Source organism: Phocoena sinus, chromosome 2 (assembly GCF_008692025.1).
Source record: "Phocoena sinus isolate mPhoSin1 chromosome 2, mPhoSin1.pri, whole genome shotgun sequence".
In the NCBI taxonomy this organism is placed as follows: Eukaryota; Metazoa; Chordata; class Mammalia; order Artiodactyla; family Phocoenidae; genus Phocoena; species Phocoena sinus.
This window is the reverse complement of record NC_045764.1, coordinates 143,446,330-143,464,987: the sequence shown is the minus strand read 5'-3', so window position 1 is coordinate 143,464,987 and position 18,658 is coordinate 143,446,330. Positions and strand designations below refer to the sequence as shown.

Below are 18,658 nucleotides of genomic sequence, written 5' to 3'. Positions count from 1 at the left end.
TCATGGTATATTTTAAATATTTACCTTTAAAATATTAATGCTTTTTAACGTGCACAGCGTATTGAACCATACTTATAACTTTACGTGGAGATGATGTCATAGTTCTGAGTCTGAGGCACTTTGTTGAAATGAGGTCCATGACCAATTAACCTTCTGTCCTTGTTCCTCATGAGATGTGCCAACTCGCTCATGCCTGCATGGGGTCCTCTCTACTGCATGTCCTAAGCATGATATGAAGTTTTTATGCCAGGTTTTGTCTCTGGCTCCCTGATGAGTGCTATACAAGGTCAATTCTGTTGGTCAGTATAGCAATGAGTACCTACTATTTCCTGGGGCTACAGAGGTGAACAGTCTCTGCCATCAAGTGGAGGAGGGGTGATGAAAGCAGATAATTTCAGTGGGATGCAGAGATAAGTGGAAGCACAGATAAGAGGCACAAAGTCCAGTCTGGGGATTTAGGGAAGGGTTCCTGGAGGAGTTAATGTCCAAGGTTAATCTTGGAAGATTAGCCAGCCTGAGCAAAGGCATTGAGGCATAAAATGACATGCTTTGAAGGGGTAACTGCAAATGGTCTGGTGTTAAGTGAGGGGGGAAAGTGAAGGTGGACGAGGGAGGGGCTAGATCACAGAGGACTTTAAAGACCCTAACTGGGGGCTTGGACTTAATTTGTTGCAGCAGTTTTCTGATGAGGAGTTATAGCACAGAGAGATTTATGCTCTGCATTGATCACTTTGGTATCAGTGTGAAGGACAGACTCAGGGAGGGCAATTCTGGAGGCATACAGATGAAGATGGTAGCAGTGGGACTAGAAAAGAGAGGGTTAATTTAGGAACTATTAGTAGAGTTGACAGAACTTGGTGACTAACTGGATGTGGGAAGTGAGAAGAAAGAGTGACTCAGAGGTTTCTGGTTTGGGAACCTGGGTAAATGGTGGTGCCATTAACCAAGAAACAAAACACAGGCAGAGGAACAGGTGTAGGAGGCAGGAAGGATGAGTTCCTTGTTTGCAGGAGCCCTTGTCTAGCATGGTGCCTTGTATTCAATAGGTGTTTAGTAAATAAGAGGCTTTTTTCTTAAACCTTCAGTGGCTTCCCATGCTCTTAGGCTATTTGACATATATCATAGGGATGCGTGTGTGTGTGTGTGTGTGTGTGTGTGTGTGTTTAGTATATACCCAAGAGCCTATACATGTGTGAGCGTGATCTGGCTGCATCTCGGCTTCAGTTCTCTCCAGCTGTATCTCAGAACCCTCCCCTCTCCCTCATCATGCTTCTGTCTCCTTTCTGGTGTTGTATTCTTTAAGCCCTTTCCTCTGTCTGAAATGCTCTTCTCTCAGTTCTTAACATGCGGGGCTTATTTTCATTCTTCTGATCTGACTTCAAATGTCACCTGTTTAGAGAACCCTTTCCTCAATCCCCGGACAAGTGATTGTCTTTCAGCTCTAAATCCACCACTGCATTCTACATTGTGGTGCTGGGGCTGGAACTCAGCTAACGACATTTTTTTTTTTTTTTTTTTTTTTTTTTTGCCAGCTGGCTTCCTGTTAGGTTGAACAATAGGCTGCATTAGACTACAGGGAACTTGGCAAGCAGAGGGAGCGAAGAAGGGACTTGTGTTCGTTCCTGATTGCTTCTTGATTCTCTCTGTCACCCTGGTAATGGCAACTTGTTCTAGCCTTTTTTTCCCCTCACTCTCAGAATTAGCATCTGGGCAGTGCCTCTGCCTTGGAGGGTTGAGTCCTAGATCCAAGAGGTCTGACCTCTGAGCTTCCAGATTCTGATAATTCTAACCTCTTCCTCCCATCTCCCAGCCCTAGTTTTTTGTGGTATCCGCTTCCTATAGTTATTATCTCTGACATTTCCATGTTTCTTTTGTGCTTTTCCAGATCTCCAACACAGATTTAACTTATTGTTATGCTAAAGTCCCTTAGTGTAATTTCTGCCTTTCTTAATGGCTGGATCTTATACAACTGAATATGATTTAGGGCTCCATCCAGTTACTCTCTAACTATAATAGGATTTTCTTCATAGACTTTTCATAATCTGTATTTCAAAAAAATTTTTTGTTTTTGCTTTCTCATAATCTGTCTCCTCTTGGATATGAGTCTTGGTCTCATTCATCACTGTATCCTCAGAGCCTAGCATGGAGCCTTGCATACTGTAGGAACTTAATATATGCTTGTTAAATAAATTATTGAATTATTACAAAAGACTACAGGAGACATATTGCTAACTGACCATACAAAATGGCCAGAATTGAGCAACTTTTTAACCTCTTGGTTCTAGGCCAAGTTATAAATGAACTCTGTAATGATGTAACTCTGTTACAGACAGTTGAGCTCAACACTTCTTCTAAGCCTGTTAGAATATAATGTTTTATTTAACATAGATCCACCCATCATCATTGGGATAATAAGATACATAATTTATTTGCTTTGAATTCTGTATGTACATAAATCCCTACTTTCTATAATTAGGAATGATAATGACTTACCTATTAGGGTTTCATGAAGATCAAGAGTTGGTTATGGGTTAGATCCACAGTTTTTTTGGTTAGCAAATAATTGAAAAAACAAAAGCCATCCAAAGAATCCACTTGCTGTAACATGCAACATCACTTAATAGCACTTACTTGGTAAATGTAATCTGCTTATATTCTTTTTTTCATTGTGTGTTATATGATTTGAAACAACCAAAGCACAGAACCAAGAAAGCAGGTTAACAAGGAACTGCTTACAAGGAATTACCATAGCACAGGGAATTATATTCAATATCTTGTAATAACCTATAATGAAATATAATCTGCAAAAACCCACACCTGATTCACTATGCTGTACACCTGAAACTAATGCAATATTGTAAATCAACTATATTTCAATAAAATAAAAACTACAATGTCTAAGATGAGAATTGCACTCGATAGGATTAATGGTAGATTAGACATTGCAGAAGAAAAGAGTAGTGAACTTAAAGCATAGCAATAGAGCCCATCCAAAATGAAACAGACAATGAGAAAAAGAGTCCCCCCCAAATTAAGAGCACCTGTGAACTGTGGGACAATTTCAAGTGCCCTCATGTGCAGATAATTGGAGTATCTGAAAGAGAGAAGAGAGTGGGGCAAACAAAAAGTATTTAAAGAAATAACTGAAAACTTTACAAACTTGATGAAAATGATAAATCCATAGATCCAAGAAGCTCAATAAACCTCAACCTCAATAAACTGCACCAATACACATCATAATCAAACTGATCAAAAACAACAACAAAGAAAAATGTCTTAAGAGCAGCCAGCGAAAACATATATGCTATGTAGAAAGGAACAAAGATAAGGATGACAGCAGATTTCTCATTGGAAACAATGCAAGCAAGAAGAGGGGCATCTTTAAAGTAATGAAAGGAAAACACTATAAACCTGGAGCTCTATACCCAGCAAAAATCTCTCTCAAAAACAAAAGCAAAACAAATACTTTTTCAGACATGCAAAAGCTGAAAGAATATATCACCAGCAGACCCACACAACAATTTTAAAGGAACTCCTTCAGGCAACAGAAAAATGATACCAGATGGAAATGTGGATCCACACCAAAGAATGAAGAACCCCAGAAATGGAAACTACATAGATAAATATACACAATTCTTTCTGAAAGTCAAGCTCTGAAGGGAACAAGAAAGACTGGGCAATTGCTATGGGTAGGCAGGGGGCTAAGGGAGGTTTTCATTTTTGTTTTTAGGACATAGGAGAATTTTAAGGATGTATAAAGCTGATGGGAAAGCATGTAAGTAGGGAGAGGTGACACTATAGGTTAGATAGAGCAGAGTATAGGGCTTGGGCAGAAAGGTGGGTCCTTGACAGAAGAGGGTCAAGCACTTCTTTGTGACCTAGAGAAGGCGCTGGGTGTCTGGGCAGGGAGCCTGTCAATTTAGTGGGGGTGGCAGTCTTGTTGTAGACTTTGGTGGGTAAGTATGTACTGCTTGTATAATCATAAGAAAAAACAAACAAACATGAAAAAAAGGAACTGCTTAACTTCCACACAGCTATAAGCAAGAATCTAAAAACACCTTATAATCTTTTATTTAAATATCAACTACTAAGACAAAGAATTGTAATACATCATACATACATAATTTAAAAATAATTTTGGTCAAATAATGCAAATAGATTATATGACATTGACTTTCACTGTGCCAAGTAGAACCATTTTATTGACCCTTAAGTTTTAAATTAAATTTCCCTTGAATCTACCTCAAATGTGTTCATATATATTTTTTTCCTTTTCTAATTCAGAAAGAAAAATGTTCCTTTTCTTCTCCAGCCTAACTGGGCCATCAATGTCCTTTAATCCAGCCCTTCCTTCCTCTTCTCCTTTCCCCATCTGGAACCTTACTCTCAAATTTTTAATATGCCCACTACTATTGTTTTTCAAACAAATATCTTTTCTTCATCTTGTTATTGGTTCAAGCTACCATCCTGTGTCTATCTTTCTTTCCTCATGCCCAAGTTCCAAATATTTCATAGTCACGGTTTCTGTCTTGCTATCTGGCTTTTGCCTTCAACCCATTATTGAAATTGCACTCTTGCAGCTCACAAATGATTGCCTGATCAATACATTATTTTGAGCCCTCATTCTTCTTGACATTTATTTTTGACAGTTATCTTTCCTTCTTGAAACTCTCCTCCCTTGTTCTGGGACACTGCAGTACCCTGTTTTTCCTCTTCTAAAAACTGCTCTTCCTTTCATTACATCCATGGCTTTTTCCTCCAACACTCCAAAATAAGGTGCTTCCCAAGGCTCTGTCCTCTTTTCTTGGCAAGTCCTTCCTTAATAATCTTTCCTGTCTACCCTTATGTTTCAAATACTACCTTCATGTGAAGGATCCCCAAGGTTATATTCAGTTCTCTTCTGTGAACTCCTAACCTATACTTTCAAATGCCAACAGGACATGGCTACCTTAGGGCCCCTCTGACATCTCAAACACATGTCCAAACTTACCAGCTCCTCCACAAAATCCATGTTTCTGACTTTCTTTTTTTTTTGTTTCTTGTTGAACATGTTCTCAGTCAGCCAAGACTAAAGACTTTGAATCATCTCTTATTCATCTAACTTCCTTTCCAACACTTGTAATCAGTCATAAAATTCTTTCCATTTTTTAGGTCCAGAGGCACACTCAGATGTCATGACCTTCCTATCACCATTACCCCTCTAACATTATGGTTAAGGCTATCGTCACCCCTCACCTGCACAATGATGATCACTTCTTAATTGCTGTCTCTCTTCAGTTTTTCCCCAATCCAGTCTATCCTATTCAATGCTGCCAGAGCATTTTTTTTTCCCCAAAAAAATGATCCTAATACTTCCCTGATCAAGAATCTCTAATGGTTTAATTGTCTCTAGAATAAATCTAGACTCCTTACCCTGGTATTCAAGAAGTTCATAGTTTGGGCCTCAAACATGTACTTTTTTGGTCTTACAAATATATCAATTTTCTGTTTCTATGGCTTAGTGTTTGGGAATATGGACTCTGAAGCCAGATTGTTAAGTTTGAATCCTGGCTCCTCCTTTTATTAGCTGTTTCACCCTGGACAAGTTTCCTAACCTCTCTGTGCCTCAGTTTCCTCATCTATAATAGGGATAATAACACTTACAAGGTTGTTGTGAAAATTAAACATATGAAAAGTGCTTAGAAAAGTGTCTGGTAAGCTCTGTATAATGTTTCATGGAACAAATATTTACTTTTGCCTATCCATATGCACATATGCCAGGAACTCTAAGGATTTGGGGATAATATCAGTAAACAAAACAAACAAAAATCATTGCCCTTGTGGATCTTAAATTCTATAATAAAAATAACAATTATTATTAATTGTACATTCTGTTTCTAGAATACCCTTCTTTCTGCATTATCACCTTTAAAATTCTAACTTGACTTCAAGACCCACTAAAATTTCTTACCCCTTGAAATCTTACCTTGTAGAAGGTTCTCATTTGAACTCCTCCAACTCTTTAAATCTGAATTACAGCATTCGTCACATTTTACACATTCTACCATGTTATTATCAAATATCAAACATATCAAATATTATGCTTGCACATGTTTTTTTAATCTTCCTTGATGGACTGTAATGTTAGCAATTATCCCTATTCATTCTTGTAAATAGTATAGCATGATGTACCTTGTACTCAAGCACACAGTATATGCTTAATAAATATTTCTTGGATGAATGTAGGTAAAAAACTCCTTGCATGAGCTTTCATTTGACCTCTATTAATTAAACTTATCTTATTTAATTGAACATATAAACTAAATTTAAAATGTAGAACATTTTATTTTCAACTTTGGAAATATCAAGTATAAGTATCAAATATTTATTATTTACAAATTGGCTTTTTTCATTACCATCATTTGGCACCTTGTCTACTAGTGGGCTAATTTTTGTTGTTTGCTTTACTAAGTACTATATAGCATATTCAATGTCCCCCGTTACCACTGTTTGGAAAGTGCCCCTAAGTTTTTATTAAAGAAGCCATTGTGGATAGCATGTATTTCAACTGTATTTTCTATAGTCAGTACAGATTTTTCCCATTTTTCACTTCCAAACATGATAAAAAAAATGTCCAGGTACTCATCTGCAATTTTATGGTTCATTACTTATTTTCCCCCTCTATTCCAAGGAACTGTAGATGTTTGAAATTTGTTTTTATGACATCTGAAATAAAAATGTAGTTTTTTTCTAAATTATCAACTATCTTTCCTCTAAATTTGCTTGCTATTCTCCAGCTATGACTGGAAAGACCAGACCAACTACAGGTTCTCTCCTACTTTCTAATCTGTATTTGCACAATGCTACAGTAAAATATAGATTATATTTTTTAAAATCTCCTTTATACCACTTAACCTTGCTAAGCCATCTTAACTATTCCTTTTATCCAGGCAGAACCCCATCAGAATGGCATAACAATCTTCTCTTTTTTTATTAACAAGGCCAACACACACTGGATTTTAAATAATGGTCGAGGATTTTTTTTTATTCATTAAGTTTCAGTATCATTACAGAAAATGTTATGGTACAGAGTTGTTTAACATTGTTTTTTCTTTGCTCTTGATTTCCACATGAATGCTGGTAACACTAATATCTGTACAAGATCAGTCTTTGATTTTATTTTTTATTCTGTACAATTTTAAATGTATTGGTTAAAAAGGCTGTCAGCACTTAAGGAAGCATTTTTTTCCCCCCAGTTTGTTTGTTCAAATAAAAGGTATCCAGTTACTGCCCAAGAGTACTGTGCCATGAGGCTACTGGGATGCGAGGCCCCCCCACCCCCGAACGCTCTGCGGGGACGGTTCTCCTTGAGGCAGGGCAGGGCCACCACCCAGTCACTCTCCATTTGGCACTGTGCACATAAACACGAGATACATGATAAAGAACAAGCAAAAGCTCTCTGTAAAGCGGTTATGAAGCATACTAAGAAGGGAAATCCAAGTGTTGCCTACGCTAGTATAAATAAGCAGACAGCCTTGATTTAAGAGCATAAGTAGTTGTATTTTAAAGATGAGAAAAACACAAGTTCTGCAGGCACCTACTGCTGTCTACTAAAAGCTATCGCTATCAGACCTAGCATTGAACACACAAAGCAATTTGCAAGAAAGGAAAAATTTGCTTTGATATAATCAGAATAGAGTTGTCTGTTAAGATTTATTTTTAGGTGTTTTCTTCTTTAAAAGGTATTTAAATTCTTTTGAAATATAGTTCAAGATGTTGACCATACAGATCAACTTTTATCCAAATCAGAAAAACTAGCTGTGCCGTTGCATATTACAGGATACAGTCAATGGTATGTAGACATGCATCAAAGCTTTCCCCCGCTGGTGACCATCATAGCCGTCCGATGACCATGACGTCCACCACCTCGCCCTTGTGGAGCTCCACGTACTGCTCTGTCTTTGGAGGAAGCATCAACAATCCGTTGGCACTGCGCATGCTCATCAGACGGCTGCTCATCTGGTTACCTAGGAGGAAACACTCGTTACAGCAGCATCAGCGTCATGGTGCGTGCATGCGCAGCCCTTGCAGTCCTTTCAGAATAAAAACTGATGAACGGAAACGCAGGTCTTCAAGAGGAAGAGAGAGGATCAGACTTCCCAGTACCTTTTCCAGGTGGCCTTGCTACTGTATCCTACTACCTTCTCACTGAACTTTAAAAATAAACATTACAAATTATTGCTTAAAAGAACAAAACCAAAATTTTACAGCATTGTGGAAAATACCATAGAATTTCTCAATTCAGGCTAAAATGTGACGTGTGTCCGAAAAGACAGGCTTTTAAACCCTATTGAAATAATACCGATAATAACAGCAGTGGCTACCATTTCTTTAGTATTTACTAAGTACCAGACAAGGTGGTAGACCTTTTACTCAACTACCTTATTTAATTCTCAACGACTCAAAAGAGGTTAGATAACTTGCCTAGGGTCCTACTAATTAGTTGGTGGCCAATTTGAATGCAAGTCTGATGGCAAAGCCCATCAGAGACCTACTCACTGTGCGCGCTGATGTTTGCACTTGATAGGACCTTTGTTTAATTTTTTCTGGAATCCCATCAAAAGTCAGGTAAAATATGACTAGAGAAGTTGGGGATAAAAGTTTAAAGTCTACAGCAGGTAACTTCAGAACTCTGAATTATCAACGTTGATTTCTCAGTCCTTAAATCTTACCAATATCTAGTGTATAGTAAAGGCTACAGAGAATCACACTCTAATTGGGCTTTAATCTCACACTGATGGGTGGCATAGCCCAGTCCCCTCCTTTTCCTACAAAGTTATGCTCAGAACTTACTGGTTGAACAAACAGATAAAAATCTTCTGTAATTTTAGATTTGTATTTCAAATGTTTATCTAGAAAATATGGCTCCATGGAATAACAAAATCTTTATTTTTATTTTTTTACTCGTCCTGTTATGCTACACTGTTTTAGGAATAAGTTAACATCTAATCTTTCAAAAGGGAAAATGTACAATAATTACAAAATTAGGTATACTCAAGGAAGGAGGTTATACATAAATTTGTGTTTTAACAGGATGGGTGTATAGAGATACCTGCAGGTGTGAATGACTAACCTGTACTCTGTGCCCAAGGTAGTGGTTCTTGGTGATGCCAAGTCAGTATACACCGATGGTATTCCGGGCGAGGATCCAGTTTTACATCACATGATAACTACAGAAAAATGAGGAAAAGAAAACAAACTTGATCACCTGATCATCTCTTAAAACTACAGGGTGGTGGCAGTTGTGCAAAGAGTTCAATGGACATGGAAATATCTTGGCATTCTGCTGTCTCCACCACTGCCACCTTATGTTCTTAATACAGGAAGTCCAGAGGTTGCATTGCTCTGGTGAAAAGAGAAAAGAAGGCTAAGAAGTTGGTACCCGCAGTAGGAAAAAGGGCAGATGAAAAATATAAAGTCTATTTTTGGATTCTAATTTTACCTCTGACCTATGAATTAAGAAATCAAAACAGATGTTTTAACATTGAAAATAAAGGAGGTAGACCTACACAAACATACAAGCTCAACATCCATTTATCAGTGTGTCATCCAACTGTCCATCCATCCATCCATCCATCCATCCATTCATCCATCCATCCATCCAGTAAAGATTTACTGAGGTGCTAATTCAGCTACTCATTCATACACTTATCTTTAATATGAAAGGGATACTTTCTTTTTAAAATTCTTATTGGAGTATAGTTGATTGACAATGTTGTATTGGTTTTAGGTGTACAGTAAAGTGGATCAGGTATACATATACATAAATCCACTCTTTTTTGGATTCTTTTCCCATATAGGCCATTACAGAGTACTGAGTAGAGTTCCCTGTGTTATAGAGTAGGTCCTTATTAGTTATCTATTTTACAATAGTGTGTATAGGTCAATCCCAATCTTCCAATTTATCCTTCCTCACCTCCCCCCTTACCCCCAGGTAACCCTAAGTTTGTTTTCTATATCTGTGACTCTATTTCTGTTTTGTAGATAAGTTCATTTGTACCCTTTCTTAAGATTCCACATATAAGTGACATCCTATGATATTTGTCTTTGTCTGACTTACTTCACTCAGTATGATGATCTCTAGGTCCATCCATGTTGCTGCAAATGGCATGATTTCATTCTTTTTTATGGCTGAGTAATATTCCATTGTATATATGTACCACATCTTCTTTATCCATTCTTCTGTTGATGGACATTTAGGTTGCTTCCATGTCCTGGCTATTGTAAATAGTGCTGAAATGAACACTGTGGTGCATGTATCTTTTCAAATTATGGTTTTCTCTGGATATATGCCCAGGAGTGGGATTGCTGGATCATATGGTAGCTCTATTTTCAGTTTTTTAGGGAATCTCCATACAGTTCTCCGTAGTAGCTGTACCAGTTTACATTCCCACCAACAGTGTAGGAGGGTCCCCTTTTCTCCACACCCTCTCCAGCAGTTATTGTTGGTAGATTTTTTGATGATGGCCATTCTGACTATCTCATTATAGTTTTGATTTGCGCTTCTCTAATAATGAGTGATATTGAGCATCTTTTCATGTGCCCCCTGGCCATCTATATGTCTTCATTGGAGAAATGTCTATTTAACTCCTCTGCCTATTTTTTGATTGAGTTGTTTGTTTTTTTGATATTGAGTTGCATGAGGTATTTGTATATTTTAGAGATTAATCAAAAGGGATAGTTACTTTCTTTTCTCTTGATTATCAGATTATCCTATTATCAGGACTGATTATATCAGTCCAAATACTGATAAACAATCTCATTAAAGCAAATAAAAATAGTCTCATAAAAGTTATACCACTTTGGTTTGGTCACATCACTGGCACTAAAAGAATTCCTCTGAACGAGTCTTTGCTATGGAACGGCATCTTTCATATCTTTGTAACATAGCCAATTTCTGTTCACACACATTATACAGAATGACCAATCAACCTTCAACCTGGAGCCACTGGTTTTTTTTTTTTATCTATGTCATTAAATTCATCCTGAAATCTGATCAAGGTGATAATGTGTTGGTAGCAGGTGCCTAAAAGGTATAACTTGAACAAGTTTATACAGTACATAATTATGATCTATAGCCCATCAAAGATTAGTTCAATGTTAGTGAAAACAAGACTCATTCCAATGCATGAGAATTAACATTTTCCATTAGCATAATAATCGTTTAAGTTACTCTATCTTAAAATGGTCTAGAAATCCTTTACTCAACTAAAACAGATATTGCTTGGATTAAATGATACAGTTAAAACTTGACCTGGAAATTTTTATTGAAGTGAGTTTATCTCTAATCCATTCTGGTTACTTTGTTTTAAAATATTCTAATAATCTAATTAGAATATTAAAACATTCTAATTATGCTTTTTCTCTGGAATCCAGAATAAGATTCAATTCTAGGGTGTTTCTCCTTGATTAAATCACACTCTACTCTTTCACATGATATTACTTATGTTTATACCCTATTTCATACCTACTGGGGGGTAACTTGCCATTGTTCCTAAATTATTCTGTGCTTACCTGAGGACAAAAATCTGTCTTTCAACCTGAGTGTGTGGGTGTGTGTGTTCTCCAGTACTAAACCACAAGAGCTATTCATGTGGCTGTGTCATTTGCTAAGTGTTTAAGGTTTTTCCCCAGCAATGGCACTGACTGGCTCATGGAAGTACAGTGGAGCAAATACTATACTGGGAAGATACTGGCACCTAGGTTCTACTCCCAGTTTTACCGCTGACCAATGTGCTGTATTGGCAACTTATTTTGCTTTCCCATACCTGTTTGTTCATCTACAAAATGGGGTTGTTTGTTTTAAAGGAAGATATTTGTTAATTTAATAAACAAGAATCAATTGCATCAAATTAAAGTGAATGAAATTTTTTCACAGCCTCACAAACAGCTGTTCCTTTTGTAGCAAGAGATGAAGCTAATTAGATTTTTATGGTATTTTACTGAAATGCAGAATACTTTATTCACCAATATATTTAGTTACACTGACATTATAGTTCTGGTATATTACATCAGTTAGCTTAAGAAAGCACCTATTTACTATAAGCTTCAGTGCTTATAAGAATGATGTACCATGAGTAAACATACACATATATCAATATTTTGGTGGAAAAACACTGCAAATGGTGGATGTTTCACTTCTGCCTATTTCTTCTACTCTTTCAAAACTGGGCAGTGAGCTGTGGACTAGGAGTCCTCTGTTGCCTTTGAATATTTTGCTGGCACACAGTAGTCACTCAAGAGATAAAATTGTATTATTTGGTATAGTATTGTATGGTACGCTCTACATGTGAATGTCTAAGAGAGAGAATGAGAAAAAAAAAAAAAGAAAGGTCAATGAAATGAGCTGATAAGCCACAGACTGGGAGAAAATAATAGTAAAAAAAACACACCTGATAAAGGTCTGTTATCCAAAATACACAAACAATTCTTAAAACTCAATAATAAGAAGATGAACAACCCAATTAAAAACTGGGCAAAAGAATTGAGCACCTTACCAAAGAAGATATACACATGAGAAGTAAGCATATGAAAAAATGTTCAACATCGTAAGTCATTAGGAAATTGCAAATTAAAACAACAATGAGACATCACTAGATACTTACTAGAAAGGCCAAAAATCCAAAACACTGGCCACACCAAATCCTACTGAGAATGTGGAAGAACGGGGACTCTTATTCACTATGGTGGGAATGCAAAATGGTAGAGCTACTTTGGAAGACATTTTGGCAGTTTCTTACAAAACGAAATATATTCTTATCATACAGTCCAGCAATCACAGTCCTTGGTATTTACCCAAGTGAACTGAAAGTTTATGTTCATACAAAAACCTGCACACAAATGTTTATAGCAGATTTATTCATAATTGCCAAAATTTGGAAGCAACCAAGATACCCTTCAGTAGGTGAATGGATAAACGGAGGTATATCCAGAAAATGGAATATTATTCCTTGCTAAAAAGAAATGAGCTATCTAGCCGTGAAAAGACACGGAGGAACAAACGCATATTAATAAGTGAAAGAAGACAATCTGAAAAGGTAACATACTGTATGATTCCAACAATATGACATTGTGGAAAAGGCAAAACTATGGAGACAGTAAAAAGATCAAGGGTGAGCAGGGAGGGAGGAACGAATAGGCAGAGCACAGAGAGTTTTTAGGGTTGTGAAACTGTACGATATACAATGGTAGATACATGTAACTGTACATTTGTCAAGACCCCTAGAATACACAACACTGAAAGTAAACCCTAATGTAAACTATGGACTTTGGGTGATAATGATGTGTCACTGTAGGTTCATTGATTGTAACAAGTGTACCACTGTGGTGCAGGACGTCAACAGCTGGGAAGGTTGTGTGTGTAAGGATGGGGTGGGGAGGAGGAGTAATACAGGAACTCTCTGTAGTTTCCACTTAATTTTGTTATGAACCTAAATGTGCTCTAAAAACAAAATTTGTTACTTAAAAAAAGGGGAGAATATTTTTTTCCTTCCTCTTTGTCCTGTCCATCTTTTAGAGAAGTGACCTCAAAGAATTATCTAATACAGTAAATAATTAATTGCAAACACAGTGTAATAGGGCACAAAGAAGTAAATAATCAACCCTTCTTAGGGACACTGAGAAAGGCTTCACAGAGGGCATGATGCCTGAGTCTTATGACTAAGGAATTTTCCAAGTTGAGAAAAGAGATGGGGGTGATTAGGAGAGAACCTCCTAGGAAGGAGATCTCACGTCCGTTCTGGAGGCAGTAAAAAGCTTGGTATGGTCAGAGTGCAGGATGGGAAGCAGATGAAGCTGGAGGGGAAAACAGGCCTTGGGATGGAGGGCCTCCTGTGCTCACTTGAGCAGTTTGGATTTAACCCTGCGGTCATGGGAAGCATTGAAGAATTTTAATTGGAGATGCTGACATGATTAGAGTTAGAAAAGGGATTTAAAAGGAGGCAGGATTAGAAGAGAAAACATTAAACATTGGAGCCATCATTCAAACCAGCTTATTTGGCTACAAAACACAGGGGATGTGGATGGTGGAGGGCGCTTTAGGAGAATGGTGAAGATTTGGAAGACTGCAGTAAGGAATGGAAAAAGTTGATCCACAGGATATAAAAGGATCATCAAGGGGAATTTTGGCCCCTGCTGAGGTTTGTAAATTGGAAGTGATAACTTGAACAGCTGTACTCTCTTCTCTAGTTGTACTCAGTGCCCTGGGAATAAAACTGAAGGACAAAAAAGGGAGGATTGATCTAAGTTTGTGGATTCTTAGAGTTACTACAGTTCATGGAAGAAGAGGCAAAAAAAATTTGAGGGTGTTAGAAAAACACTGAAGTGATATACCACAGGATTTAGGTTGGATGAGGAAAGGGGTAAAGCCAGAAGGGACTTATGGAAAGGGAAAAGGGAAGGTGTTATAGGAGTGTTTAAATTCTTTTATATCTACTGGTAGGTAACTTGCCATTGTTCCTAAACTGTATACCAGAGTTCGTGATTTTTGAGATGGAGCACTTCAGGGTATTAAAAAGGATATGTGTATTGAGTTGCTGAAGCAGAAATAAAGTTATTTAGAATTATGAAAATAAAGCAACTGATTATAAGAGGTGAGGGAGAGAAGACTTTTAGATGATTGCCAAAGACCTGAAAGTCTTGGGAAGGTTTGATGGTGGTAATGAGGGGAAGGTGAAAGCTCCAGGAGACTCAGGGAAGAGGCTGGACTAAGCTGCACAGATTGGAGAAGAGAGTTTGTGAGAAAACAGATGACCAGAGGGGATTCTATTAGAGTGGAGGTCCCACGTGATATGCTCCAGGCCCTGGTTGGTACTAAGGGCCCGGACTCTGCTCAAGTCTAGTCAAAACTTCCAAAGAGTGGTTAAAGGAGCTTTACACTAACTTTTAAAAGTACTAGAGAAGTTATGAGGCACTGATTTCATTAATCCAACAGAGAGGCGCTCGAGCTCATCTGCCTTATAAATCATCTAAAATTTATCAAGTAACTTTAAAAATTCTTACACCTGTTGGTGTAGATCAGTTTTAAGTTAATTTTTCCAAAGTTTCTATAACCTAGTTATATTTTTCATCTCCGAATAATAATAAAACTGGTTTATATTTCTTATAAATCATAGACAGTTCTATCATTTTCAATATTTTTTTAATCAATCCATAGGCCATTATATTCTCATATAACAGGTATCCAATTATACCTTTTGATGTTCAATGACTGATCATTTTTAAAGCTGAATAATGCTCCATTGTACACATACACTTCTTTTTCCCTATCCATTCATCTGTTGTTGGAAATTTGGGTTGTTTTCTTATCTTTGTATAGTGAATTATGCTATAATGAACATTGGGGTGCAAATATCTGTTTGAGATCCTGATTTCAATTCTTTTGGACATATACCCAGAAGTGAGATTGCTGGATCATATAGTAGTTCTACTTTTAATTTCTGAGTAACCTCCATACTGTTTTCCATGAGGCAACACGGATCAACCTAGAGGACATGATGCTAAGTGAAATAAGCCAGTTACAAAAATACTGCATGATTCCACTTATAGGAAGTATCTAAAATAGTCACTGACAGAGGCAGAGAATAGCATGGTGGTTGTCAGGGGCTGAGGGGAGGAGGGAAGGGAAATTGTTGCTCAATGGATATAAAGTTTCTGTTATGCAAGGTGAATACGTTTTAAAGAATCTGCTGTACAACATATTACCTATAGTTACCAATGTGGTATTGTGCACTTTAAAATACTTTAAGAGGATAGTTCTCACATTAAATGTTCTTAGCATGAAATAAACAAACAAATCAAAGAACACAAAGAAATGTTTGGAGGTGATGGATATGTTTAGTACCTTGATTGTGATGACGGTATCACAGGTGTTTGCATATGTCCGAATTCATCAAAATGTCTACATTAAATATGTGCAATTTGTGTATATCAATTATACCTTAGTAAAGCTTAAAAGAAAGAAAAGTACTGATTTAGTATTATAGTTTAAATTGCCAGGAAAATTGTTCATTAGTTATTACATAGAAACTGTGTTACATAATTAGTTTACTAGTAGTAGTAAAGCAAACTGAAGTTAGTGTTGGTGGAGAAGGGGACTATAATTTCAGAGTGATTTTTACTGCAGGTATAATTCCTCAGCCGTAGTGGTCCTTTTTCCAAACAATATGGTCTCCCTTTTCTTCTGCTTCACTAGAGTCTCTTTCTTGTCCTTTAATTGTCTTTTTCTGAACTGTTTAAAATTTATCAGCGGGGTCACAGAAAAAGTGATCAGCTAAATTGCTGTTCTCTCTAAGTTTACATAGGGGAAATTCTTGTCCCTCCTTCCATATAGGTTTAGTATTAGTTTAGTATTCTATTGACCATTTTGTCATTACGTATCCACTCCTAAATGGACTTCTAGCTGGAGAAAATTATTCACTTTAGGAGTCATGGAATAATGTGGGAAGGGAATAAAAGGGACTCCTTTCCCTCTGTTTTCTATCATGAAGAGGGGACTATAACCACATTTTTCCTCAAAACTAATATAAAATTCTAGATGTTTGTTTTGGGCAGTTAAAAAATCATACTCTAATTTGTTATTAGGCTTCAATTTTGGTTTCCGGTCATTAGAAAACATTACCCTGGCTTTGATGATGGTTGGCCGAGGATCCAAGATGCCTTGCATCTTTCTCAGTGCAGGCACAACAAAGAGATTGCAGGTAACCACGGCTGACACAGGATTCCCTGAAAGTCAACCAAGCAGTTATTTATAGTACACACATAAAAATTTGCCATATAATTATGACTGTCTATACCTTCAGGTATCATAGAGAGTGAAACGACTAACCACTAGCATTCCTCTTCTGAATCACCTTGAATCCAAAAGGATGCCAGAATAGAGCTGTAGTTGACCAAATGCCACAGAGGGTGTAAATATTTGGATCTAGCAGTGAAATGCAGAGACTTATGATGCACGGAAGCTGTTTGACACCATTTATATCTGTTTTCCTGAGAGCCGTACATTGAAAGCCTTTAGTAATGAGTTTGCACTTGCTATTTTTAAAATGTTCTAAAATTACCATAGTAGTACATGCTCAGTGCAAAAAAAAATTAGCAAGTAGGATAAGAATAAAGAAATTTATCCATAATCCCCTCTAACCAAAATTTTCTTTAAACTAAAAAAAAAAAACAACAATGATTTAAGACGTGAAGGACTTGAAGTTGAATACTCTTAGGAACTGAATTATGTTCCTTTCAAATTCATATGTTGAAGTCTTAACCCCCAATGTGGCTGTATTTGGAGAAAGGACCTCTAAAGAGGTAACCAGAATTAAATGAGGTTGTAAGGGTGAGGCCCTAATCCAATAGGACTGGTGTCCTTATAAAAAGAGGAAGAAACACGAGTGTGTATACACAGAAGAAAGGCCATGTGAAGACACTGAGAGAAGGTGGCCATCTGCAAGCAAGGAAGAAAGATCGTAACAGAAACCAACCTTGCTGGCACCTTGATCTTAGACTTTCAGTCTTCAGAACTGTGAGAAAATAAATTTCTGTTGTTTAAGCCACCCAGTCTGTGATATTCTGTTATGGCAGCCTGAGCAGATTAATACAAATACCAAGTTTATTTGCAGTTATAAGAAAAATTTGAGGAATTCAACTGTACCTCTCCAAGAAGAAATCTGGGTGTGTCATGAACTTCAAAGAGAGGTATGGTGGGCTATGAAAAAAATGACTGAGCTGAGAATAACAGATTTCACTTCTCGTGTGGTATTGTTAACTCACCAAGCCACGCGACCCAGGCAAGAGTTCCAAACCTTTCTGGGTCTAACGTTACTCATCCACAAAATGAAAGGTTTGGATTATATGATTCTTAATATTCCTTTTGGTTCTAAAATTCAAATTTTACTAATACTTTTATACAGTGGTATGTGAGTATGCATATATATAGAGAGAGAGGGGGTGGGGAATGCTTATTATATTTTAGGTTACCTTGGCCTGGCTTTGTGCTGCTAATTTCATCATCAAAATAAAAGCAATGGTCAGTTTAGCCTATTACTAGCTAAAAGCATACCTTTAATTTTCTTCTACCCACAAAAGCAGTTAAGAATAGATTTTTTTTAAGTTGTTAAAAAAAGTTGTGATGAATGACATTGATTATTTCAATAGAAAAAGTGAGTTGTCCCACAGGACAGCAGACTCTTAATGAGAATCAATTGCTTTCCTCTTGCCTCAAAATATAAACAGATGGAAATTTTTCTGGAAGAGCAAAAAAAGGAAAAATAAAAGAAAAATAAATAAGAAAGCTATTGCTCAACAATGATTACAGTATTCTTGTAATGATACTGTTTTATAAAATTACTCTATAAAAAATGAATTGTTCTATATAAGAAAAGGGACTGGAAAAATCAACAACAAGAAAAGTGCAAATAGTGGTTATTTCAGGGGGAGGGAGATTATGGATAACATTTCTTAATGCTTATCCGTGTTTTCTAATGTTTTTACAGTGAACACATGTTACTATAGTAATTTTAAAAAGTTAAAAAAAGAACAAGTAGATAACACATAACTTTTCAACTGCATTAGAACTTATCAAGATTAGTAATGGCTTTAATTGCAAGGACCTTAAGAAACCAAAAATCCA

At 36.8% G+C, this 18,658-nt stretch overlaps 1 protein-coding gene across 5 annotated transcripts in view; it reads right to left on the bottom strand.

Annotated features, from left to right (window-relative positions):
- Positions 1–6,996: 6,996 nt before the first annotated feature.
- Positions 6,997–18,658, bottom strand: part of GPHN (gephyrin) — a 636,104-nt gene continuing 624,442 nt past the window's right edge. For 3 of the 5 annotated variants that reach the window (XM_032623646.1, XM_032623644.1, XM_032623647.1), the window contains 3 exons: positions 16,658–16,761; positions 9,113–9,209; positions 7,001–8,006 (listed from right to left, as the gene is read on the bottom strand). In XM_032623646.1, the coding sequence (XP_032479537.1) occupies positions 7,873–8,006; positions 9,113–9,209; positions 16,658–16,761 (335 nt within the window). In that variant the 3' untranslated portion in view covers positions 7,001–7,872. Of the gene's footprint in view, positions 8,007–9,112; positions 9,210–16,657; positions 16,762–18,658 lie in introns of all 5 variants that reach the window. The other 2 variants (XM_032623645.1, XM_032623643.1) reach the window with 2 other exon arrangements.